Source organism: Peromyscus californicus, unplaced genomic scaffold (assembly GCF_007827085.1).
Source record: "Peromyscus californicus insignis strain IS unplaced genomic scaffold, ASM782708v3 Scaffold_3__1_contigs__length_106647218, whole genome shotgun sequence".
Lineage (NCBI taxonomy): Eukaryota > Metazoa > Chordata > Mammalia > Rodentia > Cricetidae > Peromyscus > Peromyscus californicus.
In genome coordinates, this window is record NW_026294551.1 from 24,471,010 (window position 1) to 24,489,363 (window position 18,354).

Below are 18,354 nucleotides of genomic sequence, written 5' to 3' on the forward strand. Positions count from 1 at the left end.
CTCACAGCTGCAATCAGAAGCTAAGGGCTCCCGCAGGCCTTGTTCTGATCTGCTGCAGGCGATGGAGGGTTTTTGAAACGGAGGACTTGGCTGCGGCCCCGTTTCAGCTGCCGTTGGGGCTGGCTAATGGACTCATTCGGGAAGACCCCCGCCTGCTGCACTAAAGAGTCCCCCGCCGACCCCCTCCCCAGTCCCAACCCAATTAATAAATGGGGGCTCCCACTTTATGGCTCTGGGAACAGGAACCATAGATACAAATGACCCCCAGGGAGGGACAGAAAAAGGCCTTCCAAGAATCAAGCCAGAGAATTGTGCTTCCACAGGCACATGCTGCCACAGGCTAGTCATTTCCCATTTTCAAAGCATTAAAGGGGAAGAAACTGACAAAAACAAAACAGAAAAAAAAAAAAAAGAAAAAACAAAAACAATAACCAACCAAACAGAACCCTCTATTTTTTCCCCCAGATCCAGGGTAGCATTCTTGATGTTTTTGGTATACCCCAGAGACAGACTTTCTTGCCTAGTTCTCCAAATTGAACAAAGCTTGAGGCAGAGGTACTGGGTGCATCTGGACACAGTACATGCTCTACTGTCCTCCCTTGGCAGGGCCTGGTCCTTACCATCTGTAACACTGGACAAAGGCACATTGCATTTGGCTAACAAGCACCTGCTTCTTAAAAACAAAGCAGTCACCTCTCACTTAACTTTCACCGTCAGCTCAAATGTGTTTTGGGATCTTCATCTGGAAACCACCTTCCATCCCTCCCATTCACATCCATGTTGTCAGCAAGCCTAACTCCTGTGGACCCCTTCCGTTGTTCCACTCTAGTGCAAGTCCCTATTGCCTCAAGTCTGGGCAAGAATAAGAGCGTCCTAAAGAACTGTTTCTTTGGCTCAGTAAAGTTACAAAAGGCTTCAGCATCATTTTTAACTGACTCTGCTTTATTGTCTATTACTCCTGAACAAACCAAATTCCAAATCCTAATTCAGACCAGTAAGAGTGGTTCTCAAAACTTCATTTCCCAATCTACCTTTCTTGTTTCAGCCTTTGCACGTACAGAATACACATATGCCCTCTTCTCCCGTTTCCTCCATGCTAGTAAGAAGCTCTTCTTATATGGGACACAGAGTCTTTTCTTCCCCAGTCACAAAGAGCTAGTGGGACAGGAGCTTCTTGGGCTATGTGCTGCCCTCTTTACTCTCAAAGAATCATTCTGATTAACTTGGCCTTTTCTGCTTAATTCTTTGCTTTGACTTCTTCATAGGGTTATGCTTACTTCATAACGGGCACATCTATGTACAGACTTATAAAATACAGGTTCTTAAGTCAGCACATGCATGTAATCCCCAAACTCGTGAGGCAGAACTGTGAGGCCATCCTGGACTATATAGTTTTGAAGGTAGCCTAGGTGACATAGCCTTTGTCTCAAATGGAAAAGAACACCAAACTAAACCAAAAAATATCAATTCCCCATACCTGAGGCAAGTGTAAGACTCACCTCTCTCACTAGGCCCAGATGCTTCCTAAAGGTGGGACCCTCTCTTGGTGTTCTTCCTTGTTATACTGTCCTATACTCAGGACAAGATTTAACTAGTGATATTCCTGCTTCTCAATGAAGGTGTTCTCATGGCATAACTCTCTAGATACAATATATCTGTCAACTTTTAGGTTGCCACCTGCTCCAAAGGACATCGAATCTTTCCAAATTACAAATTCAGGCTGGGCAGTGGTGGTTCACACCTTTAATCCCAGCACTTAGGAGGCAGAGGCAGGCAGATCTCTGAGTTCAAGGACAGTCTGGTCTACAGAGTGAGTTCCAGGACAGCCAGGGCTACACACAGAAACCCTGTCTCAAAGACAAAAGAAATTACAAATTCAGTTTCGTGATTTCAAAGCATTAAAAACAAAACTAAAAATATAAAATGAGGGGCTGGAGAGATGGCTCAGTGGTTACTAGCTGCTCTCCCAGAGAACCTGGGTTTCATTCCCAGTACCCACATGGTAGTTCACAACTGTCTTTAACTCCAGTCCCAGGGGATCCGATGCCCTCTTCTGGCTACACACCAGGAAACACACATGGTGCAGACATACATGCAGGCAAAATGCACACACATTAAAAAGAAATTATCTCATTGACTCATACTATTTAAACATTTTCCTTAAGGATACCTTAAGAATGACAACTCCGGCCGGGCGGTGGTGGTGCACGCCTTTAATCCCAGCACTCGGGAGGCAGAGCCAGGCGGATCTCTGTGAGTTTGAGGCCAGCCTGGGCTACCAAGTGAGTTCCAGGAAAGGCGCAAAGCTACTCAGAGAAACCCTGTCTCGAAAAACCAAAAAAAAAAAAAAAAAGACAACTCACTTTATTACATTTCTTTTTTTAAACACAGGATCTCTTGGGGTGTTGTGGCAGACACCTTTAATCCAGCACCTGTGAAGCAGGCAGATCCTAGGACAGCCAGAGCTATATAGTGAGACTCTGTCTCAAAAAACAAAAACAAACAAACAAGCAAAAACCCACAAAAAAATCCCCCCCAAAAAAACAGGATCTCACATATCCCAGACTGGGCTTGAACTCGCTTTGTAGTTTAGGATGAGACTTTAAATTTCCAACCCTCCTGCCTCTGCCTTCCATATTCTGGGATTGTAGATAGGCTTAATCACCATGTTCAGGCCCTATTCCCTAATAGAGCTAAGATTAATCCTATATTCTAAAATAATCTGAATTTCTAGAATGAAAATCAATTCCAATGCCAAGCGTAATCTTGCTCCCTACAAGACCGTGCCTCTAACAATCATTTTAGAATAGTGAAGTTATGTGCTTCTTTCAAATGAGCAGTGGGGTGGTGGTGTTGCCACTTGGGAGGCAGAAGCAGGTGGATCTTTGTGAGTTCGAGGCCAGCCTGATCTACAGAGCGAGATCCAGGATAGGCACTGAAACTACACAGAGAAACCTGGTCTCAAAAAAAAAAAAAAAAAAAAAAAAAAGAAACAAACAAGCAAAAAAAGAAAAAAAAAGAAAGAAAATCAAATGAGCAGTGATTCTTCTTCAGTTTTTCTAGATTAGTCTTGTGGTTAGAGAGGAAAAAGTGGTCTATCATTCTCTTTATCTCTTACACATAGCTCAGGATCTTCAAAGAGATTTGCCTTTTATTCCTTCCAACCTTTGGCTTCAAGGTGCCCAAGAAACAAGATATCAAAAGCAGTTGTGTGATGGTGCACACCTTTAATCCGGCACTTGGGAGGTAGAGTTCAAGGCCAGCCTGGTCAACATAGTGGGTTCCAGGCCAGAGAGGGCTACGTAGTGAGTTTCTGTACACACACACACACACACACACACACACACAAACACAAAGCACTTTGTATAGTGCCTAACACATAGTAGGTTATCTCAACGTAAAATCCCTTTTTCTCACTTCTTTCTCAGAACAACATAGGTTTCACTGCCTTTCTGGGTCTTTCTATCTTCATTTGTCAAAGACAGCTCTGAAATAATCAAGCTAATATTCTTTTGCAGCTCATTCATTCTGAGACTCCTAATTCACATATTCTGCTTTTCTATGCACGGCTCATCTAAAACAAAGGGAAGATGAGCAATTTGAAGGTTGACATAAACTATATAAAACCATTTGCAATCTTAAAACTTGAGCAAGGTGTGGTGGCACATGCCTTCAATCCCAGCTGTCTGGAGGCAGAGGCAAGCTGAGCTCTGTGAGGTCTACAACCAAGACAGGCAGGACTACATAGAGACCCTCTGTCTCAAACACACACACACACACACACCCTAGAAAATAAAAATAACTTCTAACTTCTAGCACATTACCCCTTATTCCTGAATTACTTTTGAACCATATAGACAGCATTGCTATGCAAATATCACATATTACTTCTTTGCTTAATACTTTTGTTTATAGGCCATGCATGCTGTTATGTGACTCTAATCCCTGCATTCTAGAGGCAGAGGTAGGTGGATTTCTGTGAATTTGAGGCTAGACTAGTCTATATAGTGAGTGTCAGGTCAGCCAGAGTTATATGGTAAGACCCTGTTCTCAAAAACAAAAACAAAAAACCAAAAAATTATGTATTTATTTTTACTGATGTTCTTTAGACACCCTGAAGAAATGCCTTTAAGCTACTTAATAGTTTGGGGGTTCTAGGCCCATTCTCTAAGCCTAAAGTACTAGTGTAACCAAGAGAAACCCTTTATTAACAGAATTACCTTAATGGGGCCACCCTAAAATAGTGAAGCTCTAAAGCAAACACCTAAATTTTACTAGCTCAGTCACAATTTTCCCTCCTCACAAACCATTGCCAAAACAGTTCTCCCTTCCTGCCCTATTTCTACCATCTCTTTATACTTTTTTTTTTTTTTTTCAATAAGGCCTTTGAGTCCTAATAGAAGTTACAAATACTGGTCTGAAGCAAGTTAGAAGTTCCTGAATTAAATTTAGAGGCACAAGCTCCTAAGCCTGTGTTAAATCTTTTTTTAATTTAGCCTGTTTATCCATAACTGAACAAATTCAAACTAGCATTAGCCTAGTGCCAAGTGCTAACAGTGATCTTCACCAGTAGTATCCCTCATTAGACACCCTAGTTCTGAGACAGCCCCTTAGGTAGAAAAAAGAGCTCCAAGACTCAGGCTTTGTTTTTCATTTCCCCAATGGCTGCTACACTGTATCCTTTAAAAACACTACTTCAAACAGTCTCTCTCAGAGATGGTTCAGTTTGGATACATTGTTCTTTATTCCTTTACAACTATCAACTAGGATACCCACTTCTGGCCTTCTTGGGCACGTGCACACAACAGTGTGCATAAGCACACAGAAAAATGGTAAAATAAATATTTAAAAAATTCATTTACTTCCAGGTCCTAAGGACACATCTAAGTGAACTTTATGCCTATATTCTTACTTCAGAGAAGTAGGAAGTTGAGGGCTGCATATTAAGAAAGCTTTACCAATAATTACCTATTTAAAGATTGTGAAAGACTAACTCCATTTCAGTCTTTCTCAGTACTGGATTGCTAATTTTAGATAAGAGATAGGAGAGCAACCTAATGGTCAAAACATTTTGGCACCCTAGTGATAATCACCAGAGCATCTACTCTGTATCATAGCCTTCTCAACAAGCTTTATTCCCTATATACGTTATCTGCAACTGAACCTAGAAATGTCACCAGCAAAAACGTTAACACCTTTAGGATGAGGGAAAAGATGAAGAGGTAAAGAGTGGAAGCAAGAATACTGAAACATAACACAGAAGTTCCTTTCATACCTCTGCAATGAGAAAGTATGGTTATTTTTTGCTCTTTATCTCCCACTCCAGAAGTTAAAGATCCAGATATTTGTTCTCTGAAATGTCTGGAGAATTCTTTTGAAAACTATGAAACAGTAACAACTCTAAATACCCAGCAGGGTTAGTCATCAGTAATTATGCTAGACTGAAATCATTGTAGTAAGAGACTGAGTGGGACAGAAAAGAGAAAAAGGGGAGGGGAGGAAGCAAGAAAAGGAAAGTGGGGAGGGATAAGACAGAGAGCACCAAAAATTCCCACAGGGGTCTTCCAACCTGGGCTGGAGGAATCATCTACTTATCTTGAGTTTCTACGGCTGTAGAAACACTTGGAGGTGTTTCCACACATGAGAAAACCTAGACAGACAGTAATGCTCACCTTACCTCTTATGCCAACTAAAAGACTCCGCATCCTGTCTCCTTGAAATGGTAGGCTATTTCTTCACTAAGGAACTCCTCATTCTCATCCCACCTAGCCCTTCAAAATTACTAAACTGTGAAAGGAGAGGTCACTAATTTTATAAAATACAATGGAGTGCGGGGGGAGGGAATCTAGAAAACCCAGTTTACAATGAAGAACACTCATTGTTAACTTACTATAAGCATTAGCCTTTTTAAAAGTAAGGGTGTGTATCTGGGAAAAGAGTGCTAAAGAAATTTGGGTACTGAAAAGGCTTTCTACATGGAAATGGCTTTGTGTATGAAGAGAAAAAAGTTCAGGCTAGTTAAGTGCTCAGTCTCTAAACACAGAATTAAGACAGCCTGATATAAAGTGGAAACAATATACTCTGGTAGCTTGAAATTCACACCTCGTCACAAAAAATGCAAGGCATAATGACCTAAAACCAATTCACTGTCTCTGTAGAGAACCTAACAAGATTCTTGAAACAGGAACCATCTTGAACTCTCTATTCTCCTTCAGGGTGAAAAGGATATGATTTTGCCTATAGTCAAGGGACACCAAAAATAAGAGAAACAGCCCAGGTCAGCAACTTTCAGCAACATTTTAATCCTTCATTTCCCATGTCCTGGGTGCCTCTTATACTTCTACAACTTGCTCATCCCACATACAAAGTTCATTTTTCCTTATCCTTCCTCCTGATGGATTTTATTTGCCTTTTTCCTAGCTAGACTGCAGCATATATTGTCAAGGACTCCTTAGTGTTCTAAACCATAAGCAGAACTAAAACAATTTCCCCCTCTGGTAGAGTTGGGAAAGATTTTATGAGTAGTACAGACTTTAACCTGTAAACAACTCTAAGGAAGCTGAATATATTAACCCCCATGCTGACCCTCTTCTATAACATTGTGGAAACCAGATTGGGTGGAATGGTGGGGATCCTGGTTTCAGAGTATCCTTTGGGTCTAAACAGCTTCTTACCAGCTTCTTTGGTTGAATGTTGAGCTCAAACCCACTTACCTCTCCTGCCAGGAGGAGTCAGTCAGGGTACATGAAGCTCAACTCTTGATGGCTTCATACTACCATCCGTTTTCTATGTTTTTCTTTTTAAAATCATGTTCTTATGGATTCCCCTAACTCAATTTTTAATTCTCTACTTTCTACTCTAGCATTCTCAAGTACCTCTCCAAACCCTGAGAAATTTTGTTTTGTTTTGGTAGTTTATGAGTCTATAGAATTTCTGAAATTGAGAACCCACAACATAAAGGAAAAAAAAATGTCCTTCAAACATGATTAGATATGCTCAAAGGGTACAGAAATTAGAAGTAAATGCAATGGAGCAAAAGTGGTATATTAACAGGAAATATTTAATTTTCCAATCTCCACTTTCCATCTTTATAAACTGAAAGAAAAAATTTAATATATTACAAAATATCTGTACATAGACAAAGTACACCCGATGGGGGTCAAAAACAAGAGAGAGAAAGGAATACAGTGTCAGGAACCTATGAATCAGGGAGAATGAGGAGGCAACTGACACTTTTCCAATGCACCATTCTCTCTCAAAACCTGCTGGTAACCACTTTAGCACTGTACCTATATATGCATAATACACACACACACACACACACACACACACACACACTGGGTGATGATTATGGCATAAACTAACAGAAGTCTTACATACAAACTTGTGCTAACTGCCCTGTTTTGAGTACATAGATCTTATGTCATTTGTAAATCCTTACCCCTATAGACAGATGAAAAAGCTAAGGATTAAGCAAATCTTTTAAAACTGCATACAAAAATGATCATGGTCAAGCCAGTTTTGCCTCCTATTCATGACCAGAATCAGATTTCTCATCTGTTCAAAATAATGTATTTAATAATGATATAATAGTTAAAACCCAAACCACTTTTTAATGGAATTAACTAGGTTTCTACTTTTCAAACAGTTGGGTTGAAAATTAAGCCAAATTTTTACTTCCATTATGTTTATAGATAATGTAGCTGAAAAATGACCAAATACCTTTTCTTCCTCCACACAGATTTCAGGATATTTAAATGAGTTCTTTCCCTCTGCTTTCAGAAGTAGTCAAAATTATAAAAATATTTTTTAAAAGGCTAGACTCCCAAAATGAGGTGGGGGTAAAATGGAATCACACATACATATACATACATTCAAATACACTCACCCCCTTCCCTAGCAGGGATGGGGAAATGGAAGCTTACGTAAATTATTCAGACTATTTGGCATAATTAAAAATATAGTGTGGCAGAGGGGAAGGGAAACATTATTGATGACTGTCAATAACCAAAATACAATGAAAATATAGAGAAATTTATTCATATTTGATGGGAAAACAATTTTTTCACTGAACAGATACTTATGAAAGTATCCCTGCTCAGTTTCTTTAATCAAAAATAGAGGACTGGGGCCCAATACCTTACAATAAAATATCTAAAATAAGGCCTATGTCTGAGGACTAACCAGTAGCAGACTGAAGGTACAAATAAACTTTAATGCAATCTATGGGTAGCATCTCAGTGTGCCTAGGATATCTAATCGGACATCCTGGCATTAAAAAAGCTGTCAAAGCCAAATGGCTAGAAGGTTCACTTACTATTAGTGTTTGGCCTTACGGCAAAGCCAGACCAAAACCCAGAAAATAAAGAAATATACACACTGGTATCTATTTCAGGAATGGGGGAAAATGTTTATGGAGCTGAAGAGGGTTCCTTCACCTCTTTAAATTTTTTAAAAATTAATACACCTTCCTAAATATATTTTTTAACTTAAGAACTTGGTATTGAAACATGAAATTTCACTTTAGTTCTGAAAACTATTCTCCAAGATGATAAAGTACATTTGCTTTTCTTTGTAAAAGGGAGCTTAACCTATATTTCTCAAACTCCTAAGTCTGTGCAGATCAAATGACATATATGTTTTTAAAATACTCCAGATGCTGATGGAAGAAACGGAAGCCAAAATGAGAAGCCTCTCAAGTTATCTCACTCTGAGATCCTTTCTCTCTTCCATTTCCGGTTTTGATAAGGCAAAGTTCTTGTCAGGAAATCATACTTTATACCCTTTACCACAATCAAAATGATCCCTACAAGAAATGGTAGGCTATACACGCTGTGATGTATATTTGTCAATACTGTTCTTTTCTCATGGTAAACTGCTTACATTTTTCTTTAAAGGTATCAGGATTGATATATCTTCAAATATACACCCTAAGCTAGGTTACATGTCCATGTATTTTCAGGATTTTCCTCTGACAGTATCACAAGGCTCTGTTTGAAAGGCTTTTTTTTAAAAAACATAAATATATACATGTAAACATGCTTATTGATCTTATTACCCCTCTAGGTATGGAGGTACCATCTCTAACCACAGCTCAGCAGCAATGTCCTATCATTTACACATCAACCTCCCCATCAGAACGTGGCTTAAAAATTAGAAACAAAAACCAAAAACTTTAGAATTGAAGAGTTACAGAGAACAATGTAGGAGTTTTAATTTCCTTTCCTTTATTTGGGAAAAAAAAAAAAAGAAAAGAAAAAATAAAGTATACTTCCAGGTTCTTGGGCATCTCTACTCTATTTTCTTCCAAACAAATGCCTCAAAAAGATACAGGAAGAGAATAGGGGTAGGCACACAGAGGAAAGAAAAAGACGGGGACAAAAAGGGGAGACAGGAAAGGGGAGGAAAAAGTAAACAAGCAAAAAGCAAAGATTGGGTAAAGTCTACCTACTTGCCCAAGAATGCCACTTTCTACAGCCTGCTTTATGTGCAGGAAGAGGGGCATAAATTTTGTCAAAATTGAGCAAACTTAAGGATGAGCAGTTTATTTGGAAAAGTTATGTACAAGATGCTCAACAGGGGTAAGGAGAGTGCTCACTGAAGCAAAAAATGTGAGATGGAAGAGAGGAAGGAAACATTTAAGCCACTGTTTCCCTTCTAGCAAAAGCCTAAGAGGAGCTCAGATCTTGTGAACACGCTTCTCTTTAAAGAGGGGTGGGGAACTAAATAAAAATTCAAAAGAAACCACACACACATACACGCGCGCGCGCGCGCGGGCACGCGCGCACACACACACACACACACACACACACACACCAAACAAAATGAAACAAAAAACTTTAAAAACCAAAGCCTCTCCAGAGCCATCTCAAAACTGTTCTCTCTCTTCTGCTCAAGTGTAGGCAATAAGCTAATGCAACAATTACTTTTCAACCGAATGTCTCTTTTTCTCCGTATTTTCTACTATAGCTCCTACATAAAGCAGAAGTAAATATTCTAGCTATTGCCCATCCAGGAGGAACTGGTGCCAACATCATTATGAGTCGCCTGCTAGTAGCAAGTGAGCAAGGAAAACAACGGACAGCGTTGTAGTAGTCAAATGCAGATGATTACCTTGCTCTGGCAAGTGATTTCATTAAAGGTTCAGAGGACTAGATGAAAAGATGGATAGGGAAGGAATCTTTCAGGGCATTGATGTCTCTGGGTTAATAAGGAACTCCTCTCCCTCTTCCCCCTCGTGGTGGGACTCTTGCAGCCCCCCGGTAGAGTTTTCCATAAGCAGAAGACTGAGCTGGGCCCCCCCACTGAAGAGTTGTTCCTGAGCTGTTGGCCCCAGTGGCTCCTGGTCCCAGCTCCCCATAGTTTTGCAATTTGGTCTCTGCATGTACCACAGAGTTGCTATTTCCCTCAGATTTCAGGAATGGTTGCCCAACCACTGAGTGTAATGCTAAGGGGACCCTGGCAAAACGAAGGTCCTGGTCCCCTGGGAACTGCACTGACCCTGTGCCCTGGTAACTGTTGGACTCCCCAAGGTGGCTCACAGAGCCTGAGAAGGTCCTGTTCTTCACCAGGGTCTGTACCAAAGATTCTGTCAAGGCCGGACCAGAACTGCGTTCATCAGTGTCAGTGGCACTGAACCCTGCTTCAGGCCCATCAGTGTTTCCATAAGTCCTGTTTGGATGGGATCGGGTGGAGTACTCCATTGGTCTCAAGGCCTGGTGCTCATGTGGCAGGTGGCCAGGAGGCTCTGCTTCAGGCTGGGATAAAAGTTGCAGCAAGGCGGCTGTCACGGCGGGATTCAACTCCTGGGGGGCGCTGGAAAGATCGCCTTCAACCAGAGGGGGTGGAGGTGGCGGCGGTGGAGGTCCAGGGGGCTCAGGGGGCCTCTTCTCTGGTGGAAGAATGTGAGGAGGACATGCTGTGGAAGGGTTACTTCTTTTAAACACCATCTTAAAAATCACATGTGATTATAAACACAAACACATACTACCCAACATAAATAAATACCAATACAAGAAACCAGATACATTTAAGAAAATCTTGGAATCAGGAAACTGAAATTTATAAATAAAATAATCAAGTGATTAGAAGTAAAACAGTTGCATTCTGGGTCTTACAGCTGGTATAAAAAGATGTTATGTTTCAAACGATTGTCCTGAATTTTTTTGTCTGAGATTTCCTTCCTTAAAGAACTGCTCTAATATGCAGATTGTTGGCAACCTCTCCATCCCTTCTGCTGTTAGATCAAAACATTATTGAAAATAAAGCAGAAAGAAGGAAGATGAGAAGGAACAATATACATGCTGTGATCACATTTCTAGGACATAATCTTTCTGTCTGTACAACTTGCAGAGCTGGCTAACACATTTACACAATGTCTGATGATATAAGATTAACCTGAAATACAACTTAAAAGAATATACAGGAGAGATGCAATCAAGAAAAAACTCAACATGTATAAAAACTCATTTTGCTTCTCCAGACTTTATAGTCATTTCTCCCCATAACCATATCTTCAAGTTCGATATTAACCAACTACACTGTTAGTAATCCTATTACAATTTTCTATTTTGTTTTCTTATTTTCTGCATTTTTTTATGCTATGGTAAAGAAAAATCACTCTAGCAGTGTTATGCAGAACTGACTGCTGATAAAATGTGTTCAATCCCGTGTTGAGAATTGACTAATTAGGAATATGCTGAACTAATACTAAACTCAATTATTACTACGATCTCTTTCTTGAACCATGTCCCCAGATTTTTGCTTTTTCATTGCTATCTAAATTTGCCTGACAATGACTTCTTACCAAAGCAACAGATGAGAGATAAAATAACATGAGTTTAAGACCATATAAAACTACTGAGACAAAAGCATAGTAAGATTAATGCCTTCAAAGACTGAAAGTCAACCTGCTAAAGAAAAGTTTAAATGTTTTGGTTTTATCTTCCTATAGAAACATTTAAAAACATCTATATGGGCATTCTTCTATTTTGTTAGTTAGTGATGTGTTGTCAATACTCAGATAAGCCAAAATCAGATTTTGGTTACAATTTGGTATTTCTGTAGTATAATTATCTAGAGCATACTTTGTAAGGACAATAAGCACTCTCCAAGTATGCAGATGAAAGCACTCTAAAAACAATATATAATTTTAACACTCTGCAGTGGGAAATAAAGCCATGTGCTATATGAAATAACAAATGGGGTACCGAGTTTTGAGTTTCTGGGATTGGGGACACAAGCTGGGCAGGTAAGGGGAGGCAGGGTATCACCTTTCAGTTTTGAATGGAAAAGTTCACTTTGTAATATGTAACTCCAAGTTACTTGTTGACTGGCTGATCATCTGAACACCGGGGAAAAATGAATTTAAGGTAGAAAAAAATCAGCTACTGAAAATTCACAATTTGGAGAATAACCTGAAAGGATAGGGTGACTGAACTATAACCATGTACTGTATTTCAGAGCCTTTTATTGTCAACACTACTTATCTATCTTTATAAGGACATCCAAGTACCAGTGACATTAAAAAGGGGGGGAGGGTATTAAGAGCCTATTCAGGAAGTGAAATGCCAAATTTTTTAATAGTTGGGGGTGGAGTGGGGGGCCAACAAAATAACCCAAACCAACTTTAAAAGGCATGGCTGTGAAAATGGCAGTTTAAGCTTACATTCTTCCAGTTATAGCCCTTTTCATTAAAGAACTACTGAAGTTAATAAAGCTTCTTAAAGAAATAAAACTAAAAATATAAATTATAAATCCTATTGTCCTCAGATTTGAAGTGTTGATGTTGTCAATCTACAATGTTTCATACTAATGGAAAGAGGTAAATAAATGTAAAAATAGCTTCAATCATTACCCTTTCTTAACAAGCACAGAAAAAGTGAATTACCAAACTAATATCATTACCTTTCTTGTTTATACAGTCTGCCCTCTGGTGGAAGTGCTAATGAACACTGAAATGACAAAGTAAGAGGCACCAGGGTGTGGTGGCATGAGGCAGGAGGATCTAAGTTTTGAGGTCAGACTGTGCTACATAACAGCAGAGACACTAGGTAATCCAGGAATGACTATAATAATTAGTTGTGTAGTGTGGTGGATTTTTTTTTTTTTTGACCAGGTGGCTAGCCTAGAATGATCAAGCTGGTCTTGAAATTACAGAAATCTACCCATTTCTGTCTCCTGAGTGCTGGAGTCAAAAATGCATGACATCACACTCAACATTTGCATTTATCTTTTGTTGTGGCATTTTTACACTCTCCTCTAAAAAGCATATCCCATATCTAGCTATATGCTATGGCTTATTTTCACTTCAACTCCTTTATGTGGTTGATAGGTTGTTGTCTCAGTTATTTGGTGAACATTTTTCTATCAGGATGTTATTTAATTTAATCAAGTTCTTTCGGATACTTTGATTTTGAGTTGAAATTTTTTATTTTTAATTTTCTTTTTGAGGGTAGGATCAGAATCTTGAGATATGAGATTAAAAAGCCTTCTTTAAATCTACATAGCCCTTTTTAAAATTTAAATATTTATTTTTATAGCATGAATGTTTTGTTTGCATGTATGTCTGTTTGTGTATCTGGTCCCTGTGGAGGTCAGAAGAGGGCACCTGATCCTCTGTTCAGGTTACAGGCAGCTGTGAGTCACTGAATGGGTGCTGGGAATTGAACCCAGGTCCTCTGCAAGAGCAGCCAGTGTTCTTAACCTCTGAACCACCTTTCCAGTCCCATCACATAGCCTTTTTCATTACTCTGTCTTTAAAAACAATTGGGAATCATCATAGAGAAGAGCAAAGTGAATCAAGATGTGTGTGTGTACAAGTTCTAGCTTTGTCTGCCAATTTGGCAGAGCATAGACTTACTTAAATTTCTTAGGCTGCAGTTTTCCTATGCACAAAACGTAAGGTTAATTTTATTGTCTTTCAGTTTTAACAATTTTCACATACAAAAAAAACCAAGTTATATACTTGACCTTATACTAGTGAAAATAAAAAATATACTTGCTTTACCAACCCAAAAGAGATGTAAATGCAGGACCTTAAAGTTCAAAGTTAGTATACCTCTTCAGCCTCTGTGCCTCTTCTTATTTCCCGGAATCTTCAAGGCCAATGAAAATTTCCAAGGAGTTGAAAACATTTTCAGATAGTAAGATTTTGCAAACATTGTGAATCAGAATTGATTAGAGAATTTACAGTGTTCTTCCTTCTAATAAACTGCATGGTTGTGGTCATGTGACACAAGGTGTAACACACGTTTTTTCCCCTTCAGATTCTGTTGTTTCTTTTCATAATGCTTACTTCCTGAATCCACTGTTCTTTCAGAAACACAGACTTAAAAATAATCACTTTTGTATACAATTACTTTTTGGAAAGAAAGTGTAAGGTGTTATCTGCTTAGAACAATTCCCCAATTATTTTCAGGAACTGAAATGGTATTTTATTAGGGCTTTCTTGACTGTATCTTCCAGATAAGATTCTGGTATCCAGGATCCACTCCTACTAGATGTAAAGAACAATTTGAAGTTTATTTAAAAGTCAGATTTACTAGGACTAGCTAGCTACCACATACGTAGTAGTTCAAGACATCTCGCTACCTATGGCTTTGATTTCCTTGGTTAGAACACAGGGGCTTTACTTACCAGTACCTTCATAAGTAGAAAAATTATCAGTATATGAAAGGTGCTTTGAGACTTAAATGAAAAAGCTGGACAAGAAATACATCATTTGGTGCTATGTTCTCCTGTAGACTAGATTACAGAAAACTGAAACTGAGACCAATGATGTAAAAAAAGAAAACATTAAGAGATTTTTAAGAGGATCAACAGCACCTGAGCTCAATGAGATTCATGACTGGTCTGTTTACCTGCTGCCTCCTCCTGTGGCATTGTAGGAGTTCTTCGGGACCCCTGTGGCCCACTATTCTTGTCACTGGAGTTTTCTTCCAGGTTACCTGCTGGCTCTTGGGTTTTCATCAGCTGACTCAAGAGAACTGCCAACACATTCTGCATGTCAGCTGGTGTGTTTGAAGCTTCAGGAGTTGTCTGTTCTGCTGAAGGCACGACCACTGATACAGAGGGTACCTCCTTCAATGATTCCTCTGGAGCTATGGGTTCTGAGTCCTGCTGCTGAGTACTGGCTTCAGTCAGTGCACTAATAGATTGATTCAAGGCTTCCAGCTGCTGTTGCATCTCTGGGTTGGAGTGGATATTAAGCAGCTGTGCCATCTGAGGGATGCTCAGGTCAGTTTGGCTCTGTAGCAGGTTTAATAACACTGCCAGTTCACTTTGATTCAGCTGCTGTGTGATGTCACCAAGGCCTGTGGGATGAGAGTGGAGCCAATATAAGATGACAAGGAAAGAAAGGCCCTTTGCCTTCTTCAACTGACAAAAGCAATTTATAATATCCAAAGATGTAGTTTCAGTTTGAATGGCTCATAATTTAATATCTAGTTTATTACACCACAGTTTATTTTTTATTTCTGTTTAAAAACTCAAGGACTTGGACTAGTGAGATGGCACAACAGGTAAAAGGCACTTGCCACCAAGCATGACAATTGTATAAAACCCAGGACCCATGCAGTGGAGAGAACCAATTCTCACAAGTTGTCCTCCGAACCCCACATATATTATGTGCTATCTCCAACATATATTATGTGCTATCTCCAACAAAATAAAAACTAAAGTAAATAAACTAAAGCATGTCTGCATTATATATAAAAGTGACTATATCTTATTTGTATTCTTTTAGGTCAGTGATTTTCAACCAATATTATATGTAAAAACTGTTAGGATGGATTTAAGAACTCGGGTACCTAATGTGCCAAGAAATTTGGCATTTATTCAAGGGTGATTTATCTCCTGTGGGCTGGGCTGGCCTCAAAGTTGATGTGTAGTGGAAGATAACCTTGAATTTCTGATCCTCCTGACTCCACCTCCCTAGTGCTATGTTGCAGTTATTTGCCACCACATTGATCTGAGGTTATTTTATTTTAAAGTTTTCTGGATGATTCTAATGTGTTCCAAATGTTGAAAACAATATTGTAGTCTCAGCTGCTTTCAAGGCTGAGGCAGGAAGATCCTAATTTCAAAGCCACTGGGTTGAAATAGAAGAGAAAATGAAAAAGATAGGCAGTTTAAAAAAAGCTGTGATATTATAGAAGAAATTGTTTGTCATAATGGTTATTTTGACAGTTTTAGTATAACAGTAATAGTCTACAGGACCAACTACATTTCGCAATTGCGATTGGACAAGACTGGATTCCAAAGCCTTTTCAAATCTAACATAAATAACTCTAAATTACTGCCAAAAAGCCATGAGCAAAACAAGGGCTAGAGAGCTGGCTCAGTAGTTAAGATCATTGGTTGCTTATCCAGAGAACTTGGGTTTGATTCCCAGCACCCACATGCCAGGTCACAAGTGCCTCTAACTCCAATCCCAGGGGATTTGACATCCTCTTCTGGCCTCTGCTAGCATCAAGCACAAACAGCACACAGATGTGCATGCTAACAAAACACCCATGTATGTAAATAAAATGAACAAATTAAAAAAAAGTCACAAGCAAACAACCTTAAATTTTACTTATTTAATGGATTGCATTCTGCCATACACACAATCTAAAAGAAATATAGTATTCCTTATTTCAAGGAATGAAAATACTCTACTGTTAACTTTCTGAACCATGTATAGAAAATAAGGTTTTATCTTCTCAGAAATGAGGACAACAGTCTCTCTCCTAATATTCCACTAGACAAAAACACAGAGATATGAACATATATACATTCTACCCTCAAGTCCACACAAGTGCACTTAATAGAAGTGGAAGGCTCCATCCCAGCACTGACCTACTGCATCCCCAGGACCAGGCTCTGCCTTGACAGGAGCAGGCTGAGGTGGTGCTGGGCTACTGTTTTTCACAGGCTCAGCTGTTGTCCCTGAGGTAGTAGTTTCTTTTCGAGAAGCTTTGGATGGAGGTGGCTCTTCTATTACAATACCACTCTGTCGCTGGCGTCGACGTTTCTTACTCCACAATTCATGGCAATCCTGCCAGTGAGGTAGGCTGAAAAAATACAAAGGAGGAGTCAGTAGTGAGTAAATGGAAGAATAATGAATTAAAACAGAAAAAAAGCAAGGAACATGAGAAATAAAGAAACAAAAATGTTAGAATGCAGTATAAAAAGAATCATGGCAGGTGGTAGTTGGTACAAGTATTTATGCAGTAAGAAATAAGAACCTTGTTAATACTAGAACCAACTCCTATATAGACAAATACTGTTTTATGTTGGTATAAAATGAATAAAGAGAACTTTACTGGCCATGTTTCAGTTGAGGATAAATATAATCACAGAGATGAACAGCTTACTAATAGTTATGAAAGCCTAGGAAAGGGGCTGGGAGATGTCTCAGAAGATAAAGAACCTTGCCACCAAGCATAACAATTTTGAGTTCAATTTTTGAATTCACATGATAGAAAAAGAGAACCACTCCGACAACTTGTCCTGACCTTTCACATGTAGCTTGGCAAGATTATGAACACACACACAATGCAAAAAGAACACATACACAATGCAAAAAGACAAGCAATGGTGCTATAAATCTTGGAACTATATAAACACATCATGATTAAATCACCAGTGTACATATCATCCATTGAATTTCCATGATTAGATATCATCAACATTTTCATTCATGTAGTTTTGCTGGGCATGTCTTTAATCCTAGCAACTAGGAGGCAGAGGAAGTTGGGATCCTGTTAGTTTCAGACCAGTCTGGTCTACTTAGGGAGTTCCAGATCACCCAAGGTTACAATGTGTCTCAAAACACAAACAAATGAACAAAACTATGTATAGTTCCCAAATTTCAGTAAAAGCTTATATATAAAAACTCTATGATAATAAATGAATTTGGACAGATCTTTGGAGCAATAAAATTTATTTATGGTTACCAATCTATTCGTGTACTTATCCAAATCCCCTTTTTTGTTTTTTTTTCCGAAGACATATTATCCCAGGCTAACCTGAAACTCTTGATTCCACTGCAACAGCCTCCCAAGTGCTGGGATTACAAGTGTTTACCTCAAACAAAACAAAACAAAATCCCCAAAACAAACACCCTAAAGGGCTGGAGAAATTGTTCAGTAGTTAAGAGCTTGTGCTGTTCTTACACAGAACTTGAGTTCAGTTCCCAGCACTCATGTCTGGTGGCTGAAAGTTCCAGAGAATCTGACACCATCTTCTGGCCCCCACGGGCACCCACTCACATAAACACAAAAATTTAGTAAAATCGCTGGGTAGTGGTGGCACACTCCTTTAATCCCAGCACTTGGGAGGCAGAGCCAGGCAGATCTCTGTGACTTTGAG

At 39.2% G+C, this 18,354-nt stretch overlaps 1 protein-coding gene across 7 annotated transcripts in view; it reads right to left on the reverse strand.

Moving 5' to 3' along the window:
- The window catches only part of Cdk12 (cyclin dependent kinase 12), an 85,213-nt gene that overhangs the window by 18,121 nt on the left and 48,738 nt on the right, over positions 1-18,354 (reverse strand). For 3 of the 7 annotated variants that reach the window (XM_052759632.1, XM_052759633.1, XM_052759631.1), the window contains exons 12-14: positions 16,840-17,054; positions 14,862-15,314; positions 10,501-10,918 (exon numbers count right to left, since the gene is read on the reverse strand). In XM_052759632.1, the coding sequence (XP_052615592.1) occupies positions 10,501-10,918; positions 14,862-15,314; positions 16,840-17,054 (1,086 nt within the window). Of the gene's footprint in view, positions 1-7,042; positions 10,919-14,861; positions 15,315-16,839; positions 17,055-18,354 lie in introns of those variants that run through there. The other 4 variants (XM_052759628.1, XM_052759627.1, XM_052759629.1 and 1 more) reach the window with 3 other exon arrangements.